Source organism: Pogoniulus pusillus, chromosome 30, assembly GCF_015220805.1.
Source record: "Pogoniulus pusillus isolate bPogPus1 chromosome 30, bPogPus1.pri, whole genome shotgun sequence".
Lineage (NCBI taxonomy): Eukaryota > Metazoa > Chordata > Aves > Piciformes > Lybiidae > Pogoniulus > Pogoniulus pusillus.
In genome coordinates, this window is record NC_087293.1 from 10,754,761 (window position 1) to 10,772,204 (window position 17,444).

General features: G+C 46.3%; 1 protein-coding gene across 11 annotated transcripts in view; it reads right to left on the reverse strand.

Annotated features, from left to right (window-relative positions):
• Window positions 1–9,717, reverse strand: part of ATXN2 (ataxin 2) — a 55,674-nt gene extending 45,957 nt beyond the window's left edge. For 3 of the 11 annotated variants that reach the window (XM_064168731.1, XM_064168729.1, XM_064168727.1), the window contains exons 1-3: window positions 9,081–9,714; window positions 2,147–2,183; window positions 441–500 (exon numbers count right to left, since the gene is read on the reverse strand). In XM_064168731.1, the coding sequence (XP_064024801.1) occupies window positions 441–500; window positions 2,147–2,183; window positions 9,081–9,211 (228 nt within the window). In that variant the 5' untranslated portion in view covers window positions 9,212–9,714. Of the gene's footprint in view, window positions 1–440; window positions 501–2,146; window positions 2,184–9,080 lie in introns of all 11 variants that reach the window. The other 8 variants (XM_064168732.1, XM_064168730.1, XM_064168728.1 and 5 more) reach the window with 6 other exon arrangements.
• Window positions 9,718–17,444: the final 7,727 nt, after the last annotated feature.

Genomic DNA, 17,444 nt, shown 5'->3' on the forward strand with positions numbered 1-17,444 from the left:
CTCTCAAGACTTGACCAGTTCTGCCCACAAACAAGTTTTTATGTAAAACCAAAATCTGCTGAAGGCTCATCCTGGACTCTAGTAGATGCAGGATACTCTGTCTTAATTGTGAGGTGCCAGGACTTGCCTTAAAATCTATGGAGAAAGACTCCCATTCCCTCTACACAGACTCATTTTATTTATCCAAAACCTCTCTAAACACAGAAAATTCAAAGCAGGATTGGTGCACTTAAAAAATTTTCTTTACCTCTGCAAATTTTAACCTTTCCAAGCTAAAAAAACCCAGAATATTACTGTGATTCTTTAAAGTTTCCTCTTGGCAAAGCATTCCTATTGTTTAAGTTGAATATTCAGTCAATTCTATTACAAGTAATGGAGTGGTTAACAATTCTGTGTCACTATAGAAAGTGTTTATCCCCCTTCGAAATACAAAGACTTACAACAACTGATGTAAGGATGTGAACCATTCTCATGTTTGCATAGATGCCATCAAAAGAAATCTGAAAAATGGATAAAGATTTTGTCAGGAATATAGGAGAAACACCTGTAACAATTCAAAACAGCCAGTGTGCCCAAAACAATGCAGGCTTTCACCAGGACACACTAGTTCCTATAAGCATTGGTCCAAAACCTTAGATGATATGGGTAGAACTTAAGTTATGTGAGATTTAAAGAGCACCCTTCCCCCTTCTTTGATCATGAAAGGTTTAAGCATCCTTCCAAACAATATAAACGGTACAGAGTGCCCCTAAAGTCATCCAGCGAGGGAATTCGCCTGCTGGTTGGGTGAAGCTTATGTGCACACTCCCAAATGAAGAAGTTCTGCTACCATCCCTCTCTGTTCTATCAGCCATCAACAGGATAAGTGTTTCAACCACTGCAGAAATACAAAGTTACTTCCAGGGTCTGCTGAATAACATCTTTTCACCTACCAGACCTAATTACACACATTAACAGAAGCTAAATTCATCAAACTGTGGAGCACGAAAGAGGTACAAAACCCCGCACAAAACCAGTCAAATTAATTCACTTCAGGATCAGGATTTGAGACCCTACATTGGGAAAGTTGACCAAGGATCACTCAGGTTGCTAGATGACAGAGCAGCATCCATGTAGTGGCAAGGATGTCTGGTCTTTGTGATATCTGGCATCTCTGTCAGCTTTGTGATGTGAAACGAGAGATGCTAAATGTGCAAGGACCCCCACTATAATATGAGCTTTTTAACTGACAAGTTATCTTTTAAAGTGTCAGCTACTTCATCCGCTCCCTCCTGTATATTAGCCACCTTCCTGGACTGAAGTCACGCTTCATGACTCTCCTATGGTCAATGTTTAGTATGGATGACATAAAGACTAACACTTTCATGATGTTTAGTGTTTGCACAAGACTTTTTTCACAGCTCTTCCTCAAAGCTTCTCTGTTTTTACTGAAGAGCCTTGATATCTTCAATAAACATTTATGTAAGTAAACTGTAGTCCTTTTAAACCCTCCTTCCTCAAAATTAGTCACCCTTGAAAACTGGCTGGTAACAAATTAGCAAATATTTGATTAGTGCAGTTCAAAGATCCACTCTTTAAAACTGAGATCCACATCTTTAGCTTTGATAAAATTATGTTCTACAACTCAAGCCACACCTCTACTTTAACAATATACAGCTTCAATAGTAACTAAAGCTACACATTCAGATTGCTGATAACACTGGGTTATATGCTTTATAGTAAAGCTAAATAAAATTGTTATTTTTATTGAACTAAATGCTGTCTTACTGTCATCTGTTTGAGGGAGAAGCCAATGTTGGAGGCTTCAGAGGAATTAATTAAAAAATGTTGCCTAAAGTTAAATGTTATTCACATCTACAACTATAATTGCAAGAAAATGCAGAAGAAGATTCATATCAGTGTAGCCAAAAGTTTAAGTAAGCCTCCCTCCTTCAGCCTTCTAGGAGGCTTAAAGGATGCAAGATGTTACATCTTTAGAGAAGCATATCTCAGTCTCAAGTTTTCATCAAGTATCCAAAGGAAAAAAAATAATCAAAAGAATATTCCAGTATCTACTATTCTTACATTTGTACTTGAGTTTGCTGCACAGGAGTTGTTTTCCTCCTATATAAAAGTGGTATAGTGAGGGGAAAAAGAAAATACTTACTGTAGGCTGAGGTGGTCCTTTGCCACTGCTGCGACCTCTGAAATTAAATATATACATGGAATACGATTAAAAAGTGCCAAAACGAGTTCCCTTCTTAACAACTGAGAATCCAAACCCCATCTTAATTTAGTGTTGAGAATGGGATCAGAGAAAACAGGCATTGTCCCAGAGCAGAACTTTGACAGCTACAGGGCCCATGGCATTTATCCACCAAATTACTGGCCTACAAACAACTAGCATAGAATAGTAGGCAAGAGGTTTACCTACAATAAAGAATAGACCAAAGAAAATACTAAGCCTGTGTCACTACAAAATATATTTAAAACAAATTGTTTCTTAAGCAGAATCCTGTAACTAAAGCAAATTCCAAAAACTTACTTGCACACAAAACCAAAGATCCCTTTTGACGCCCAATCCTTACACAAGATCCCTTCTTTAAGATCAGAGGCTCAACACATCTCTGTTGTGCTTCTACACAAGCACCACCCAAACAACTGACCCACCAGATGAGCCCTGACTGCAGGGACCTACCCACAGCTTGCTTATCACTACCACAACCTGGATATTCAAACTAATGTCAGCCTTCACAGACAGACTACTTTTAACACTCATCTGTCATTCAGAACACTTATAAAGTATTTTAAATTAATCTGCATGCTCATAATACCTCACAAAACAAGATGTAATGATAGTCTGTGCCCTCCACCTCAGACATTTGAGTCCCACCAATACCCCTGCAGCTAGCAAGTCCCACAGCTACAATCCCTTAGTGCTGTGTCTTATTTCAAAGTCAATTCTTTGGACCAAGAAGTTCTAATTTCAAATACTCTCACAGTGATTCACATTTGTATTATGATTTCAGGAATGCACATCAATGTGAAGCAAATGAAGTCTTCTACTTTAAAAAAAAAATCCATTTTTAAAAATAGATCCACCTTAGAGATGCATGACCATTTAATTACAGAGACCTAAAGAATCATGTCTGTGTTTCCAAATATCCAAACAACACTGAAATCTAAACCCAGCTGAATGTCAACTCCATTTAATTGCTTTTGAAAACACTAAGCTGTGGTTGAATACGACCTTGCTCTCAAAACATGCCCTTATAAATAGGGCTCAAGGGTTAGTCAAGAAATCAAATGAACTTCTCCTAATGAACAGAAATAAATTCTGCAGAAATAAGCAAGTTCATCAGAGAACCATGAAAGGCCTTAATGAGGAAAAAAATGGAAACCCACTAAACTATCACCTGACTTGTTTAAAAGCTTCTGAAACAGAAACAGTCTCACAGCATCAGGCACACTGATGACATTTGCTGACTGGCAGTAACTGCAGATTTTGGTGTCTCACTGACATTTCCAGAATACTTGCAGAGTAGTAATCTCACAAACAAACCCTGATGCAAATAACCTTTATTAATTACCTATCAGCCTTAACTTTCTAGAAGGCAGCTTCAGGCTTGCTCTGGAGACAAATGAGTCTCACCATTTTTACCAAGCCTGCCACTTAGCAAATGGCCACCTACAGCACAATGCTGAAGTGAGCCTTCCTCAGCCTGGAACATCAGTTTTGCATAATACTCAGATGAATGATTCTCTTCTTTCTGAAAGTCATTGCACCAGATGTGAAGCACTCAAACAAAAGAGAGGTACTCCCCAGTTCTGATTTTTCTCTTCTCGTAACCAAAAGTGTCAACAACACAGTCTTTCAAAGAACATGGCCAGAGTAAACCAGTTCCCTTGGTTGGGCTCAAAGAATTTAGAGGATAATTGTTTCTATACAGCTATAAAATATCAGAAGTGAGGCAGCTTTGTTTCTCTGAAATAGAAAGCACTCCCTTTTAGGGTTTTTTTTCGGTTAATGGTGACCTGGCAGTCTTATGCTAATTGTTGAACTTGATGATCTTAAATGTCTCTTCCAACCAAAACGATTCTGTGATTTTAATATCAAGTACTCACAGAACACAAATAACTGGGTTGCTAAACTGGTCAGAAGATCTGGAATATTTCCTTCAATCAGCAACCCATGTGGATTGTTCTAGATCCTCCATGTGTCTTCTTGCCACATTTCCAAAATTACTGCATTTACATTTCTTTAAGAAACAATCCAATTGCACATATCTACACTGGGAAGAGGTTCTAACTTTGGTATTGGACCAAGATTTAAGCCAGTTGAAGAAATTCTCTAAGCTATTCAGGGCTCTTTACAGTCCTGACTTCGTGTTTTTCAGCTTAACACAAACCATTACAAAAAAATACAAACATTCATCAAGCTGAAAGAGAGACATTCACCAACTTTGCCAATGCTACAATTCAATCAAAACTGTACCTTCTGCTAAAACCAAGGCCATCAGCTTGAGGTTTATATACCAACAATTGAAAACTCGAGTTCAAGCTACCCTTTGATATATCTTTGATGAGTAATATTAAATAAACAAAATATTTTTGAAGCAGAAAACAAAACAAAAGCAGAGTCATTGCAGAAGATTTAAAACACTTAAGTGACACAAAAAAAATGGAGGTGGAAGAAACTAGAAGGGTCATTAGCAGCTACCTAAAATCATATCTTTATTACACTAAGTGTGGAGAATAAACATTTTGTGTTGCAGAAACATGGTTAAAGGTAAGCGTGGGAGAAGGCGCAGCATCTTGGCAAACCCAACTTGTAAACCCTTCGCTTTGGGTCAAAGTCACAAAAAGCCAGGGCAACACTCCATCAGACAAAGTAACAACTAGGCAATTAAACTTAGTAGCCAACTCACTGCAGGCCAATGGTTACACCACAAGAGTCAAAGTCTCCATAAGGACTTGATCCCAAATGTTGCACCACAACATTCAGGAACTTGCAATTTTTTTTCACTTTTTATGGACATTACTCTCCTATATTCCTCAGCATCCTGCATCTCCCACCATAATATTTAAATGCCAAGTATAAGCAAAAGAAGGTCATGCATTTATTCTTCCAGTTATGTGAAAACTAATGCAAGGATCACAAGTCTTTCCAAGATGTGCAAGAAAGCCTTGGGTTTTCTCTTCAGCAGCACCTTCACTTTGAGACTAAGCAACAAACACAACCATACCACATTTCACATCTGTAGCAGAAGTGCATCTACAAAGACTGTTGTATTTAAGAGTGAATGGATGGTTCTGAGGCACTAGCTGACATTACTACAGCTTTGAAAACAGATCTGCAGGATGCTCTAAAGAACTTGCAGTACAAGTGCAGAGAGATGATAAAACTTTCTGCTAAAGGAGCAATCAGAAGTAACAATTTTTTACTTGAATGCAGTATCTGTCAATATCAGACACGAGCCAAAGCTGTCAAATTGAGATTTTAAGAAGCCCTGCTGTATTATTTTCTGTAGCTTCCCCCAATATTCACATTAATAACACCAACTCCTATCTTCTTAAAAGATGACACCTTCTGCAGTGTCTGAGTATGTAAGGAACCTGACTCAGGTTTGACCCTGTGCACACCTGTAACCTGCTGATGGACTCAGTCATTGAAAAACCTTCATGTACATTACCATAAATCAGTTGTTAAATAGAAACTTGCTAAAAATTTGGTACACAATATCACAATGAAGTGCACTAACAGTGATAAGGAAAGAGACCTGCAGGTCATCCATTCAATGTGCTCAGCAGTTTAGCAGAGCTGCATCAAAACCAGTGCACACAAAGATGTGAGAACCAACCAGAAAAACTCTGAATGAACGTGGGATTAACCTCCAGAACAGTCACCTCAACAACCTCAGCACTCTACATGCCCCATTACTTCTGTCTGAACACAGTGAATACCTCTCATGTGCCTTTAAGCCCTTAGATAGGCTAAAAATAAAAGATGTCAAGGAAAAAAGAGAGTAAGAGTATGCAAGTAGTGTTAAGTCTCAAAATCAAGTTACACAAGATGGGCTCATTCCATTTTCACCTTTTCAATGGACAAAGCCATTGAGAAAAGCCAGTAACTGAAAAGTATCCTTAAAGAATTCCCAAGTCCAGCTAGGCAAGAAAGTTGCCACATAAACAGAAGACCTTATGCCACAAATGTAACTAGATAGGCAACCAACCAAAAAATGAGTCTGAGGTGTTCTGCTCTCAGACAAAATAACAAGGGGGCAAAAGGGGTAACAAAAAGGATGCAGTGTTGAAGGACTGCTGGGGCAGAGGCAACTTTCAATCACAGCACAGCCAACCTTTCAGGGTTTGTGTAAGGGCAAAACTGAACCAAAACACTGAAAATGGGTATTAGATAATGTTTTGACTAACCCAGAAGAGTAGGTTTGTGTGAGGTCCATATTTTATCCCATTATAATTCAACCTGCTCTTGGCATCTCCCCTCCAGCCCCATTTCTCACCTGCCATGTTGCACATGCAGTTGATGTTAAACACAGAGGCACTGACTGCCTTTATTAAGGCAAAGAAACAAGCAAAAACTATTAATCCTTCTTGCTTGTTTTTCCTGGAACACCTTTAAGATACCTTGATTTGTGAATTTCCCCTAACTATATTTGATCACACTTAATTCTACCTTTTCTAATTAAAAAAATATATACCAATCATTATGAAACCATGGAAATAAACACAGAGAGCAAAGCTGACCCTCTACCCACTGTCAGAGGGAGGAATAAGTCCTTAGCCCATTTAAGTCTTACAGTAACAAACACAGAGAAAATTAGGTCCAGGACAGTTAACTCTCCATGAGCTTTCTACCCGAATCCAAGCCTTTAAAAGCAATTTTGCCATGGAAAGTAACATTCTTTTCCATATCACAAAGATAAGAGAAGGGCAGTGCTGCAAGGAAATGAGCTGCTAGGAAGAAAACTTGGCATAAACTGGAGATGTTTAAGTTTCTATCAAATAACATAATCCATCAAATCTTTAAGTTTCTATTAAATAATATCATGCTTCCAATTGAAATGATGACACAGGGCACCTTAAAAAAACCACAACACTTATGATTTTTAGAACAAAAAAGCCACTTAGCTTTAAATTTAGACAATGAACCACCTTGAATTTGCAATCCCCTAAAGACATTTTTCTTTAGGACTGCACAAGAAGTTCTCTGAAGGTGTTCCAGAGGACTCCACCAGCCCTGGGAACTGCAATTTTACACTTTGCTCAGAATTAACTTGAAAAATTGATTAACTAAGAAAGTGTGAACACCTCTGAAGGAAAATGTCAGTTGTTTAGCAGCCCCACTACAACTCCCCAAGGAGTTGTGAAGTGGAATTTATCCAACAAAACTAAAAAGGCAACACTGGTAGCAGAAATTCAGTGGCTTGGGTCTTAGCATTTGGGAGGGAAATTGAGGCTTGGATGTCCCCAAATCTACAGAGGCAAGTGCCACCATCACAGTGAATTAAAAAAGCAAAATAAAGCTGTAGGTTTTGTTGCCCTTCACGTTAACCTCTACAGTGCCACTATGTGTTGGCAGGAATAACTGTTTAGCAAAGCACAGTAAACATCATGTTCACTGTAAACAGCCCTATGTAAAAAACACTAAATTACTGCAGTGAAATGCTGAGGTATTACTGTTATTATTTAATTCATCCTTTTCAACCCTACCAAAGCATTTCCACTTCCAGTTCCACAGACTGGTAACAGTGCAAAACCCTCTTCCCAGCAATGGCCAACAATGGGACCACTGTAAATTCTGTTTTATTGCCAATATGCAAGACTGAGTGAGGATAAAAGTCGAGTGAAAGAGCAAGATGAATAAAACTTGAAATGAAACTGCTCTGAGTGACTATGACCTTCAAAACTGTTACCGTCCTGCCCTGATTGTTTGTTGTGACCCCCAGAGCACTGCAAAAATTCACAACACTATAGAGTTTATTTATTTTTCCCCTTTTCTCTCCTTCAAATGCGTGTTAATTTTTACAGAAATGCTCTCTGAGCAGGATCAATCTTCTAGAGGCTGTATGAGGCAGCAGGGCCTCCGCAGCGTGAGGAGAGGGAGAGATGTGAGGAGGGGAATCTGAGCCTGCTAGAGGACAGAAAAATAAGAAGAAGGAAAAAAAGAAGAAAGACCCGATCCCTCACCCCCTAAATCTGGGAAAATGCAAAGCCGTGCGTGGAACCCCGATCCAGCGGCGGCGAGGCCAAGGAGCGCTCCCGCGGCCTGCCTTCCCGCGAGTATTTTATTGCGATTTAAGTAAATAATGTTTTATATACATTAAGATTAAATAAAATAAACGCCTGTGAGCTAAGGGTGGCTCCTCCACAGGCCTCCGTCAGCTTCCACAAGGCAGGACCCGCGGCTCACCCTCCCACCCACCCCCCCGCCCGCCTGGGACCACCCCGCCGCCCCCCGGCCCCGAGGCCGCCGCCATCGCGGCCGGCACCTTCCCGCCGCCGTCCCCCCGCGCACGTGCGGCCGCCGGCTACGGCGCCTCGCCCCCGCCGCCCCCCGCCTCCCCTCCCCGCCATCGCCTCCTCCTCCTCAGCAGGCGGGTCACGTTGGCCCGGGGGAAGCGGCGCCCCTCGCCCCCGCCGCAGGCCCCGCCAGGCCGCGGGGGTTTTCGTCCCACCGCTCCGTCGCGAAAAAAAAATGGGAGGTCCTGCCTCGCCCTCCACCGTCCCCAGCCGCCTGAAGGGCACCGGCCGCGGCCCGGCGGCCTCGCCCCAACGGCACTGCGGAACCGGCGGGGCCCCCTCGGCGGGCCTGCGTCCGCCCCGCCCGCCCGCCATGCCGGCTCCCGCCCCGCCGGGCGGAGCCCCCCGCGCCGGGCCGGGCCATGTCCTCCGCCATGCAGCAGGCCCCGCTCCCCCTCCCGGCCGCGCTGCCGTCGCCGCCGCCCATGGAGGCCGGTGCGGGGAAGGGGGGGGGGGATGGGGGAGAGCGGCGGGGGGGAGGGGGAGCGGCACCCGCGCCGGGCTCACCGCGGCATGGCCGAGGACTAAGGTCGGGCCTGCCGCCGCCACCGCGCACCCACCTGCCCATGTTCTGCCTCCCGCCGCCTGCAGCTGACGGGAGGCCAGGGCCGCCGCCGCCGCCGCTGCTGCCGGGGGGCTTGCGGTTGTTGCCGGCGGCCTGAGCTGCCGCCGCCGCTTGCTTGAGGGACATGACGAATAGGGAGAGGGCCGGGGGTGCGCGCCGGGGTTGGGCGAGGGCCGGTCCGCGGGAGGCCTCGCTGCGCTGGCGGGACCGGGGCGCCGCTGGCTCGGCCGGTTGCTCCCAAACAGTGCGAGCGGGGCGGAGGGAGCGGAGCGCGGCGCGGAAGGATCCGCGGAAGGGGGGAGTGGGGGGGAAAAGGCCGGACCGAACCGGCGGGTGAGGGGAAGGGAGAAACGGAGGGGTGCGGCGATCGCCCCTGTCGTTTCTTGGGCACCTCAGCGGTGGTAACGGGGTGGCGGCAGAGCGAGGAGCAGCGAGACGACGGTTCCGGAGCGGGCGGCAGGCGCGGACTCTTTACGGGAAGTCGGAAGGCTCCGCGGCAGTGCTGCGGCAGGTGAAGGGGCGGAGGCGGGAGGCGGGGAGGGGAGGGGGACACGTGAGGCGGCGGCGCGGGACGGCGGTGGCTCCCGCCGCAGCCCCGGCCCGGGCCCGGTGGGGCCGTGAGGCCCCCGCGGGTGCAGTCCTCCCCTCCCAACCCTCACAGCTCGCCCCCGCCTTCCATTCCCCCGCAAAAGGCAAGCCCCAGTCGGGCTCACACCCCCGACGCGGACGCTGCGGCGGGCAGCGAGCAGGGGAGGGAGGGCGGCCCGCAGGCCCCGGCCCCCCAGGGGAGCGTTCCCCCTCGCCCCGCGGCGCAGGGCACTGCCTTGCGGCCTTCTGTCTGCGCCTCCCCGCGGGCCTCGGCCTCCGTGGGGCCGGCCCCACCCGGACCTGCTACTGTCCGCCTGGCCTCAGCGAGGCCCCGCTCGCCCCCCTTCCTCCGGCGAGGAGCGGGAGGGAGGGCGGCGGGCAGGACCCGGCAGTGCAGCGTTCAAAAGAAACCCAACATGGAGAGACACCAAAGCTGAGAAAAAATGGCCGAGGCACTGACTAGCTGTGAAAGGCGAAATGGAGAACCTCGGCCCCGCTGTGCTTGCCAGCCGAGCTGCAGCCGGCTCCTGCCTTTTAACCACAGACATACCTTTAACCACTGAGACACCGAACTACCACCAGTAAACACTGATATCACATCGCCCTCCACCGTGGAGCCAGCCATAGGGAAGCAAGATGGGGCTCAAGGAATTGCCACGTTCCTTGCTGACAATTCCTCAGTATCGAAGCTTTATTGGGTTTCTTTGCTCCCCTCCTACCCCCCCAAACTGCTGCTGCTCAAAGAAAATCTGCATTGAGCTGACAATATTTGAGCCCAAGGTACCAGTTCTTAACATTGCTCCATGTTGTTACCTATCCACCACCACCAGATTACCTGCAGTGATCCTAGAAGCAGAAACTATTCATCTCTGCCACATCTGTGGTACCTGCTTTACACAGAGCAGTGGTTTCACCAACTCATACCAACACGTTAAAAAATAAAGCCTGGTTTGTCCTGCTAAAAATCTATGTACATACAGGATTAGTAAGAGCAGATGTAACTTGAAAACCAAGAGCTAAATTGATTTATAGCCATGGTTACTCAAAACGCTCAGGGTTTAATCTATTCATAGAAATGCTCCAGAAATCCCACAGGATTCAAATGTAATAAAAGGGAGCCGTGCTCTTAGGCAGGCATATTTATACACCTTGCTTGTAAAGCAACAGCTTTCCCATGTGGTTGGAAGAGTTGTGGGTGGCAACGCACAATGGTAAAGAAGATAACAAATATTTAACAGCTTTCTTAAATTAGCTTTTTTTTTTTTTTCCTTACACTTTTGAGTGTTAAACTGTTTGGTTTACCTTATGGGCCCCAAAACCCCTGTGGTTAGCACATGATTAGCTAGATAACAGATGCCGGCCAAAATGGACTGAGCAGAAAGATTTTCCCAGTGACAATTCTTGTTCTAAACAATCAGCACTTCCAAGGAAAGTACATTTTTTTTCTGATCATTCACAGGACACTGCTATTTCACAGCAATGGAACAAAGAGAGAAGGACATGGAAGATTTCTGCAAACCAGGAGGTTCCATAGGGGATGCTGGCACCTGCAGAGCTGGAGAGAAGTTGTGCTACTGCTGCCCACCAATTTTAGGCACATGTACTCTAAAAGCAGAAGTCTGCTTTGCTGCATGTGATGAGGCAACCAACATTACCTCAAAGCAGCTAAGACGTTTTGAGGTGCATATACAGAGAGAGAGAGAGTATATACACATTCATATGCAGAGACATGTGAAACCCACTGGATTTTATTAACCAAACTCTTTAGGTACTGTTTTTAAGGTCTTCTGTATCTTCTGGGTGGTCTTATTGGACTTGATGCTGAAGAAGTGCTGCCACAATAAGAGAAACGCAGCAGAAAAGGAGCTTGAAGAGGCAAAATATACCTTGAAACTACCTCAAATAAGCTAGAGCCAGCAAAGATCTTTTTTAAGACCACACTGACTTACTCGGTGTGCTTCATCAGCATGCTTTGGATTTAAAAGAAAGTTGCCAAGAAAAATCACAAGGAAGTCTGATAAGAGACTGATTATAACTTATCCAGGTCACTTAATAGTTGAGGTTTTATTTTAAAGGCCATTACTTGGCTGCTTTCTTCAGCTAAGAGTGTTTACGCATAGCAATTAGTCACTATTGCTGTGGCTAAAGGTTAAGGACTATTAAAGAGCCTGCAGCACTCTGAAGTGACAGGCACACTGTGGGGTCCTGCTGGTGAAGATGGAGCCCTTGATATTCAAAGATACCAAAAAGATAGAAGTCCACTGGGCTGAAATAGGTTCTAAGATATGACATGAGCACACTAAACTACATCTTGGGGTGACATTACCTGGGTATGAACACACAAAACTGCATTTTGGTGTGCCATTGCATGCATGGAGAGCAGTGTATGAATAAGACTCGTGTTCATGTCTGCAGTAATGACTCAAGTGCAGTTGCAGTTTGACTAGTTTTGTCTTTCAATGTCTTCTTTGTTTGGTTAAGCTCTGTTTGGCTTTCATTGTGCCCTCCCATTTTTGTTTGTCAAGCATCTTCATAAAGAAAAAAAAAGGTACCAAAACCCACCAAAAAAGGCAGCACATATTGAAAATAAATATAGAAAGAACAAAGTAAAATAGCTTCAGCTGTCATGGCCACCAGAGAACCTGCAGGTTGGTTTCCAGCTGCCCCTCACCTTTCTCTTGTGAGCAGACAGCTGCAGCATTCTACCCAAATTCCTGCCATGATGGAATCACATCCTTCCCTGCCTGCTCTCCTTTGCTAGCCCACCATTCCCAGCAGGCTGTAGTTATTCCTTTATGGTTTGGCTCTATCCATTTCTTACTTGCTTGCTGTTCCCTACCATTATGACTGCAAGGTTAGTTGCAGATGAGGTTGTGACAAAGGACAGCCAACAGTGGGTGCAGTGGTCTAGTTGTAGAAGCATTGAGGATTGAAAGGCAAGAAAGAAAAGCAAGAATTTCTAAAGGAGAATCTCCTGCTGTTCTGCCCTTCCTGCCCACGTTCCAGGTTGGAGCTGCTCTTTTTCAGGACTGCTCCTTCCATTCAGGTCCAGGACTCTGCGTACAGGCTACATTTGCATCGGAAGATGAATGAGTCTGATACTATCACCGCTTACCAGGAAGTGCTACGTGATGTAACATTTCCTTGATCTAACCTGCTGTTAGGTGGTTGTGCTCTCTTCCTTGAGCTATTCTGGGTGATCCTCAAGAGCATTCAACAAGATGAAACATGCCTGCCTGCAGAGGGACAACCAGCAGCAGGCTCTTGGCTTTTATTTTCAGTTAAATCAGGAGAAGCTCAGAGAACTGAGCATTGCTACACCTGCGTTTTCTCTTCCCTGAAGACTCCTGTTATTTCCTCCCATTATCCCAAACCCTGTTCTTGGAGGCCAAAGTTTTGTGGCCAGTACTATGGGCACAGGGATCTCCAAACATTCAGAGAGACGTTAGGAAAACAAATCAGGTACTCTTAACAAGAAACACTTCCCAGAGAGATAAGATATTACCTCATCAGCAAAGCTGCCATCAGTTTTAACTGATGACCGCACTCCTGACCAAACCAGAAAGAGGAGCATGCACAACGAGCGAAATCAAAGCCCAAGCTCCAAACCAACCAGGTGGGACAACTGCTGCCTCCCTCTGCCTTTCCTCCCCACCCTAGTGTCTGTGTACTGTCTTCTCATGGAATCATTTTAATTGGAAGAAACGTTTGAGATTATTGAGTCCAGTGGTAAACCAGCACGGAAAGGTCACTGCTATACCATGTCCCTCAGCACCACATCTACATGAGTTTTCAGTCCCTCCAGGGATGGGGACTCCACCACTGCCCTGGACAGCCTGGCCCAGTGCCTGACACCACTTTGGGGAGAGAAATTGTTCCTCATGTCCAGCCTAAACCTCCCCTGGGGCAACTGAAGGCCATTTCCTCTTGTTCCTTGGGAGAAGAGACCAGCCCCTCCTGGCTCCAACCTCCTTTCAGGGAGTTGTAGAGAGCCAGAAGGTCTCCCCTCAGCCTCCTGTTCTCCAGGCTAAGTGATATCTTTGCCTGCAGCCCCTTGGATTCACAGCTCAGTCCCACGCAGAGGCCAGCTCCCGTCAGATACAGTTTTGATCTGCTCTTGCACTTTCACAGCTCTTTCTTCCCAGTTTGTCTCAGTCCACCAGCATCCCCCCTCCAGCTCAGTTCAGAGTGTGGATGACAGATGTGCCTGCTGAGCCATGTGTGCCAGCTGCTTCTCCTGCAAACAGCCCACAGGAGAAGAAGGGAAATGCCAATGTCCACAGAGCTCAGGAGAGACACGGAAGTGCCAGAGCTTGTTTCACCTGTAACTAACATTTCAATGAACCTTGCTCTCCATTTCCATTCTCCTCGGACACTAAACAAGGACATTTCCTTCCTCAAGCAGCAAAGCTCCAGGACCTGTACAGTGCTGCTCCGCCTTTGAATCACTGTTTCAGGATAGAGCTGGGAGATACTAACTGTGCCCAAACTGCCCAGCAATTTTCAGCCGAGCACTTTGTGCTTTTAAGATTCCACATCTTTTCCAAAGGGAGAGAGGGAAACCCAGCCTCGCCCCTGCTCAGCAGCGGCACACAAAGCCATCGTTATGCCAAGATTTAGCTCTTAAATCCCTCAAGATCTGGTGCTCAGAGAGCATAAACAACCTTTGCCTCACAGCCTCGTCGAGCTGCACCTCCACGTTTCCCCAGCACAACCACACAGATCCGCCAATGCCCATCCTTTCCCCGTCCCTTTGCTGAGACAGGCGTGCCAACAAGAAAGCCAGTTGCCATGGCATTTTTCCCCCTACAGACAGATGTCCATTAAAAACCCAGTCAGCCTCAGGTTTGCTTCACAGAGCAGCTTTCAGTTATTATTGCCAGCCCACAAGGAATTTCCACTCTGCCCCTTCACCTCAGATGTTTCGATGCACTTCAGGATTTATCCCAGGGGATTAGAAGGAAACTACCACAGAACAGGTATGTTGAAAGGACAAATTTAGGTTTATGATCATGGTTTATGTTTTTGGCAGTTGACTACCACATGACAGCATTGGGAAAGGGTTGAATTCGTTAGCTCTGGCATTCTTTCCCTTGTTCACTAAGATTCTGTGCTGAAATAATCAGACAAATTGGAAGTGAGATGCAGAGCTTTTCCCTTCCTCTGCCGCATTACTCCTAGGGCTTAGATCCAGGATTTTGGCTTAAGGGGGGAATCTGCAAGCCCTAGCCAGAATCATCACCTGAGACTATCTGTAGAGAAGGGATTCCCACTGTTCTGTGCAGAAACTCCAGGCAGCCTCAGAACAGGACCAAGCAGTCACAGCAAACACACATGTGGCAAGGAGTGATGTCTTATTCCTTGGGTACAAGACCACAGTTTTATTTATGATCGGGAAATGGACTTGATGGATTCCATGCTGCCCACAGGCTATCCCACCTGCAGTGTGGGCTGAAGGCTTCTTGGAGGTGTCCCTGGGGAAAAGCAGGACAGCTTCCTACTACAGAGCAGGCAGCACACTACCAGCATCTCCACAGGGCTGAGCTTCAGAGGGAATGGTCAGGTATTATTAGGCTGTAACGGTACTAAATGTGTGAGAACTGGATGATGAAACTTAGCTCTGCAGTGAAATTAGTTTTCCTTCCTCAAGCACTGCAGTGCTAGGACAACTGCTAAAGATATCCTCTTAGTGATGTCCAGCAAGGGATCTTCCCACTCACATCTGGGTCTAAACCTGGCAGGGCTTCTAAAGTGTTCTTCATTTAGGCTGTGGCACCTGGGAGATGTTAGCTTTCTGCGTGGGAGCTGACATTTTGGAGCAGTCATTGCAGCTCAGAGCCCTGCATCCGGGCTGGCTCGCAGCAAGTTTTCCACAGGAGCCTGGATCTTTGGTGGAGCTAAGTGTCCCTGCTTCAGCTGCAGGAACCACAGCTCCTGGGAGCTCTGCGATGCAGCAGGGCTGAGCACAAATCCAGATGTGAGCTCCTGAGGGGATGCTCCCTTGCAGGCTCAGAGTCACTTCCCAAGCCGAAGCAGTTGGATTGCTGCTCTCGGTTACGGGCGGCGCAGCTGCAAATATGATCAAAAAGATCTAATCCTCTTAACTGCTTCTGCAGTGGGACTGCGATCGCTGCAGAGCACAGCGCCGTGATTGCAGTGTGCTGCCTGCATTCCCACCCAGCTCCCTGCAGACCTCGGATTTTACACCACTCTTCATTCCTCCCCACGGATTTCTTGCGAGGAAGAGTAGGTGTTTGGCTCCTGGTGATGAAGCTACAGGGGTATGGCAGCAAGGAGTAGAAGCCAGGAGCTCCTGGGGCTGTGCTCAGCTCTTGGTGCTCCCTCATTGCGCAGGCAGGATCCAGTTGGGATTTCGTCTTTGCTCTGGTGAAGCTGCCAGGGAGAGCTGCTAGGAAAAAAACCCTCTTTTCATACAACCCTGCACCTGCAGAGGGAAACTCTTGGCATGGCTGTGCTAAGGCAAGACCTGCAGGGCCACTGGCTGCAGCAGCATCCTTGTCTCCTGTGAACAACTCCAACTCCCTCATCTTGCTCAGCTGCACCTCTCACTTGGCTCCTCTAGCCCTCACAGAAGTTTTTCCAACTGGGACTCTATGGATTTAAGCCAGCAGCACTAGGAGTTTCTCCAGCCTACATTAATTCTGCTTGGACTAAGATTACCAGTAGCATAGAGAAATAGTTCTAGGAGACATAGTCATGTTTTATATAATAATAATATTTACTGGGGGGTTACGTTTTCAGAGCTCAGACATGGAGACCACAAAGTTCAGTTGGAAGCTCACTCACACTTGTAGCAGGGTGCAGTCACCACCCCTAAAAGGAGCCCACCAGTGTGGGTTTCCTTTCTTTCTTTGCACAGTAAAAGAATGCAAGTCTTCACCTAAGAGCATCATCCCACATGAACAGAGAGTCATAAACATCACAAAGTCACATAAAAATAGAGGCAGAAGGGAAGAGGGAGACTGGGAGGCAGAGACTTGGCCACAGGTATCAAGAACATCATCTTTACATCCAGAAAACCAAGGTATGTTTTACACTAACATTGCCACCACGTAGGGACACTGATGATAGGCAAGAAAACCAGCTGAACTATGCTCTCCCTCCAGGAACAGCCCTCCTTGAGTGCATGAAACAGCTTAACTGCTCAGTTTGGGGCAGCCAGGTGGATTTTGTGAATGCTTTGCAGCGTCCACCAGCATTTGGTGGAGCACACATTGCTCCCTGTCCAGTGCAGACTTCTGCACACCCCTAAGCACAAACATTGGTGCTCAACTTGAGCACTTTTGAGAGCATCACCACTCCATCAGCTTCCAGAAGAAAAGCACTGCCTCTGAAATGACACCTTCAGATAACAAGGAATACTCAGGACCCTGCACCAGAGAGCAGCACAGCCCCAGGGATCTCAGGTGAGGAATATGGCACACACAAGGTGATAGCTCCTCCTCACCTCCCTGCTCTCAAACCCACAAACCTGGATAACCTCTACAACTACAAAATCATTGCATTACTAAACCTACACAAAGACCAAAATCCATCTCCTGGTGAGCTCAGCCACCTCTGCACCAGCCAGCAGCAAAGCTTTCCACTGCTTCCTATTCCCAATACAGCCCAGGAAACTCTCCACAGAGAGCCCACACCTACCCCAAAGCCAATTCCAGCAAGGCCACAACCTCTCCAGGTGCAGCTATTGGCCCTGAAGAAGGTTCAACAGAGACCAGTCTCCTGGTGGGGAAGTAAACATTTTTCTCTC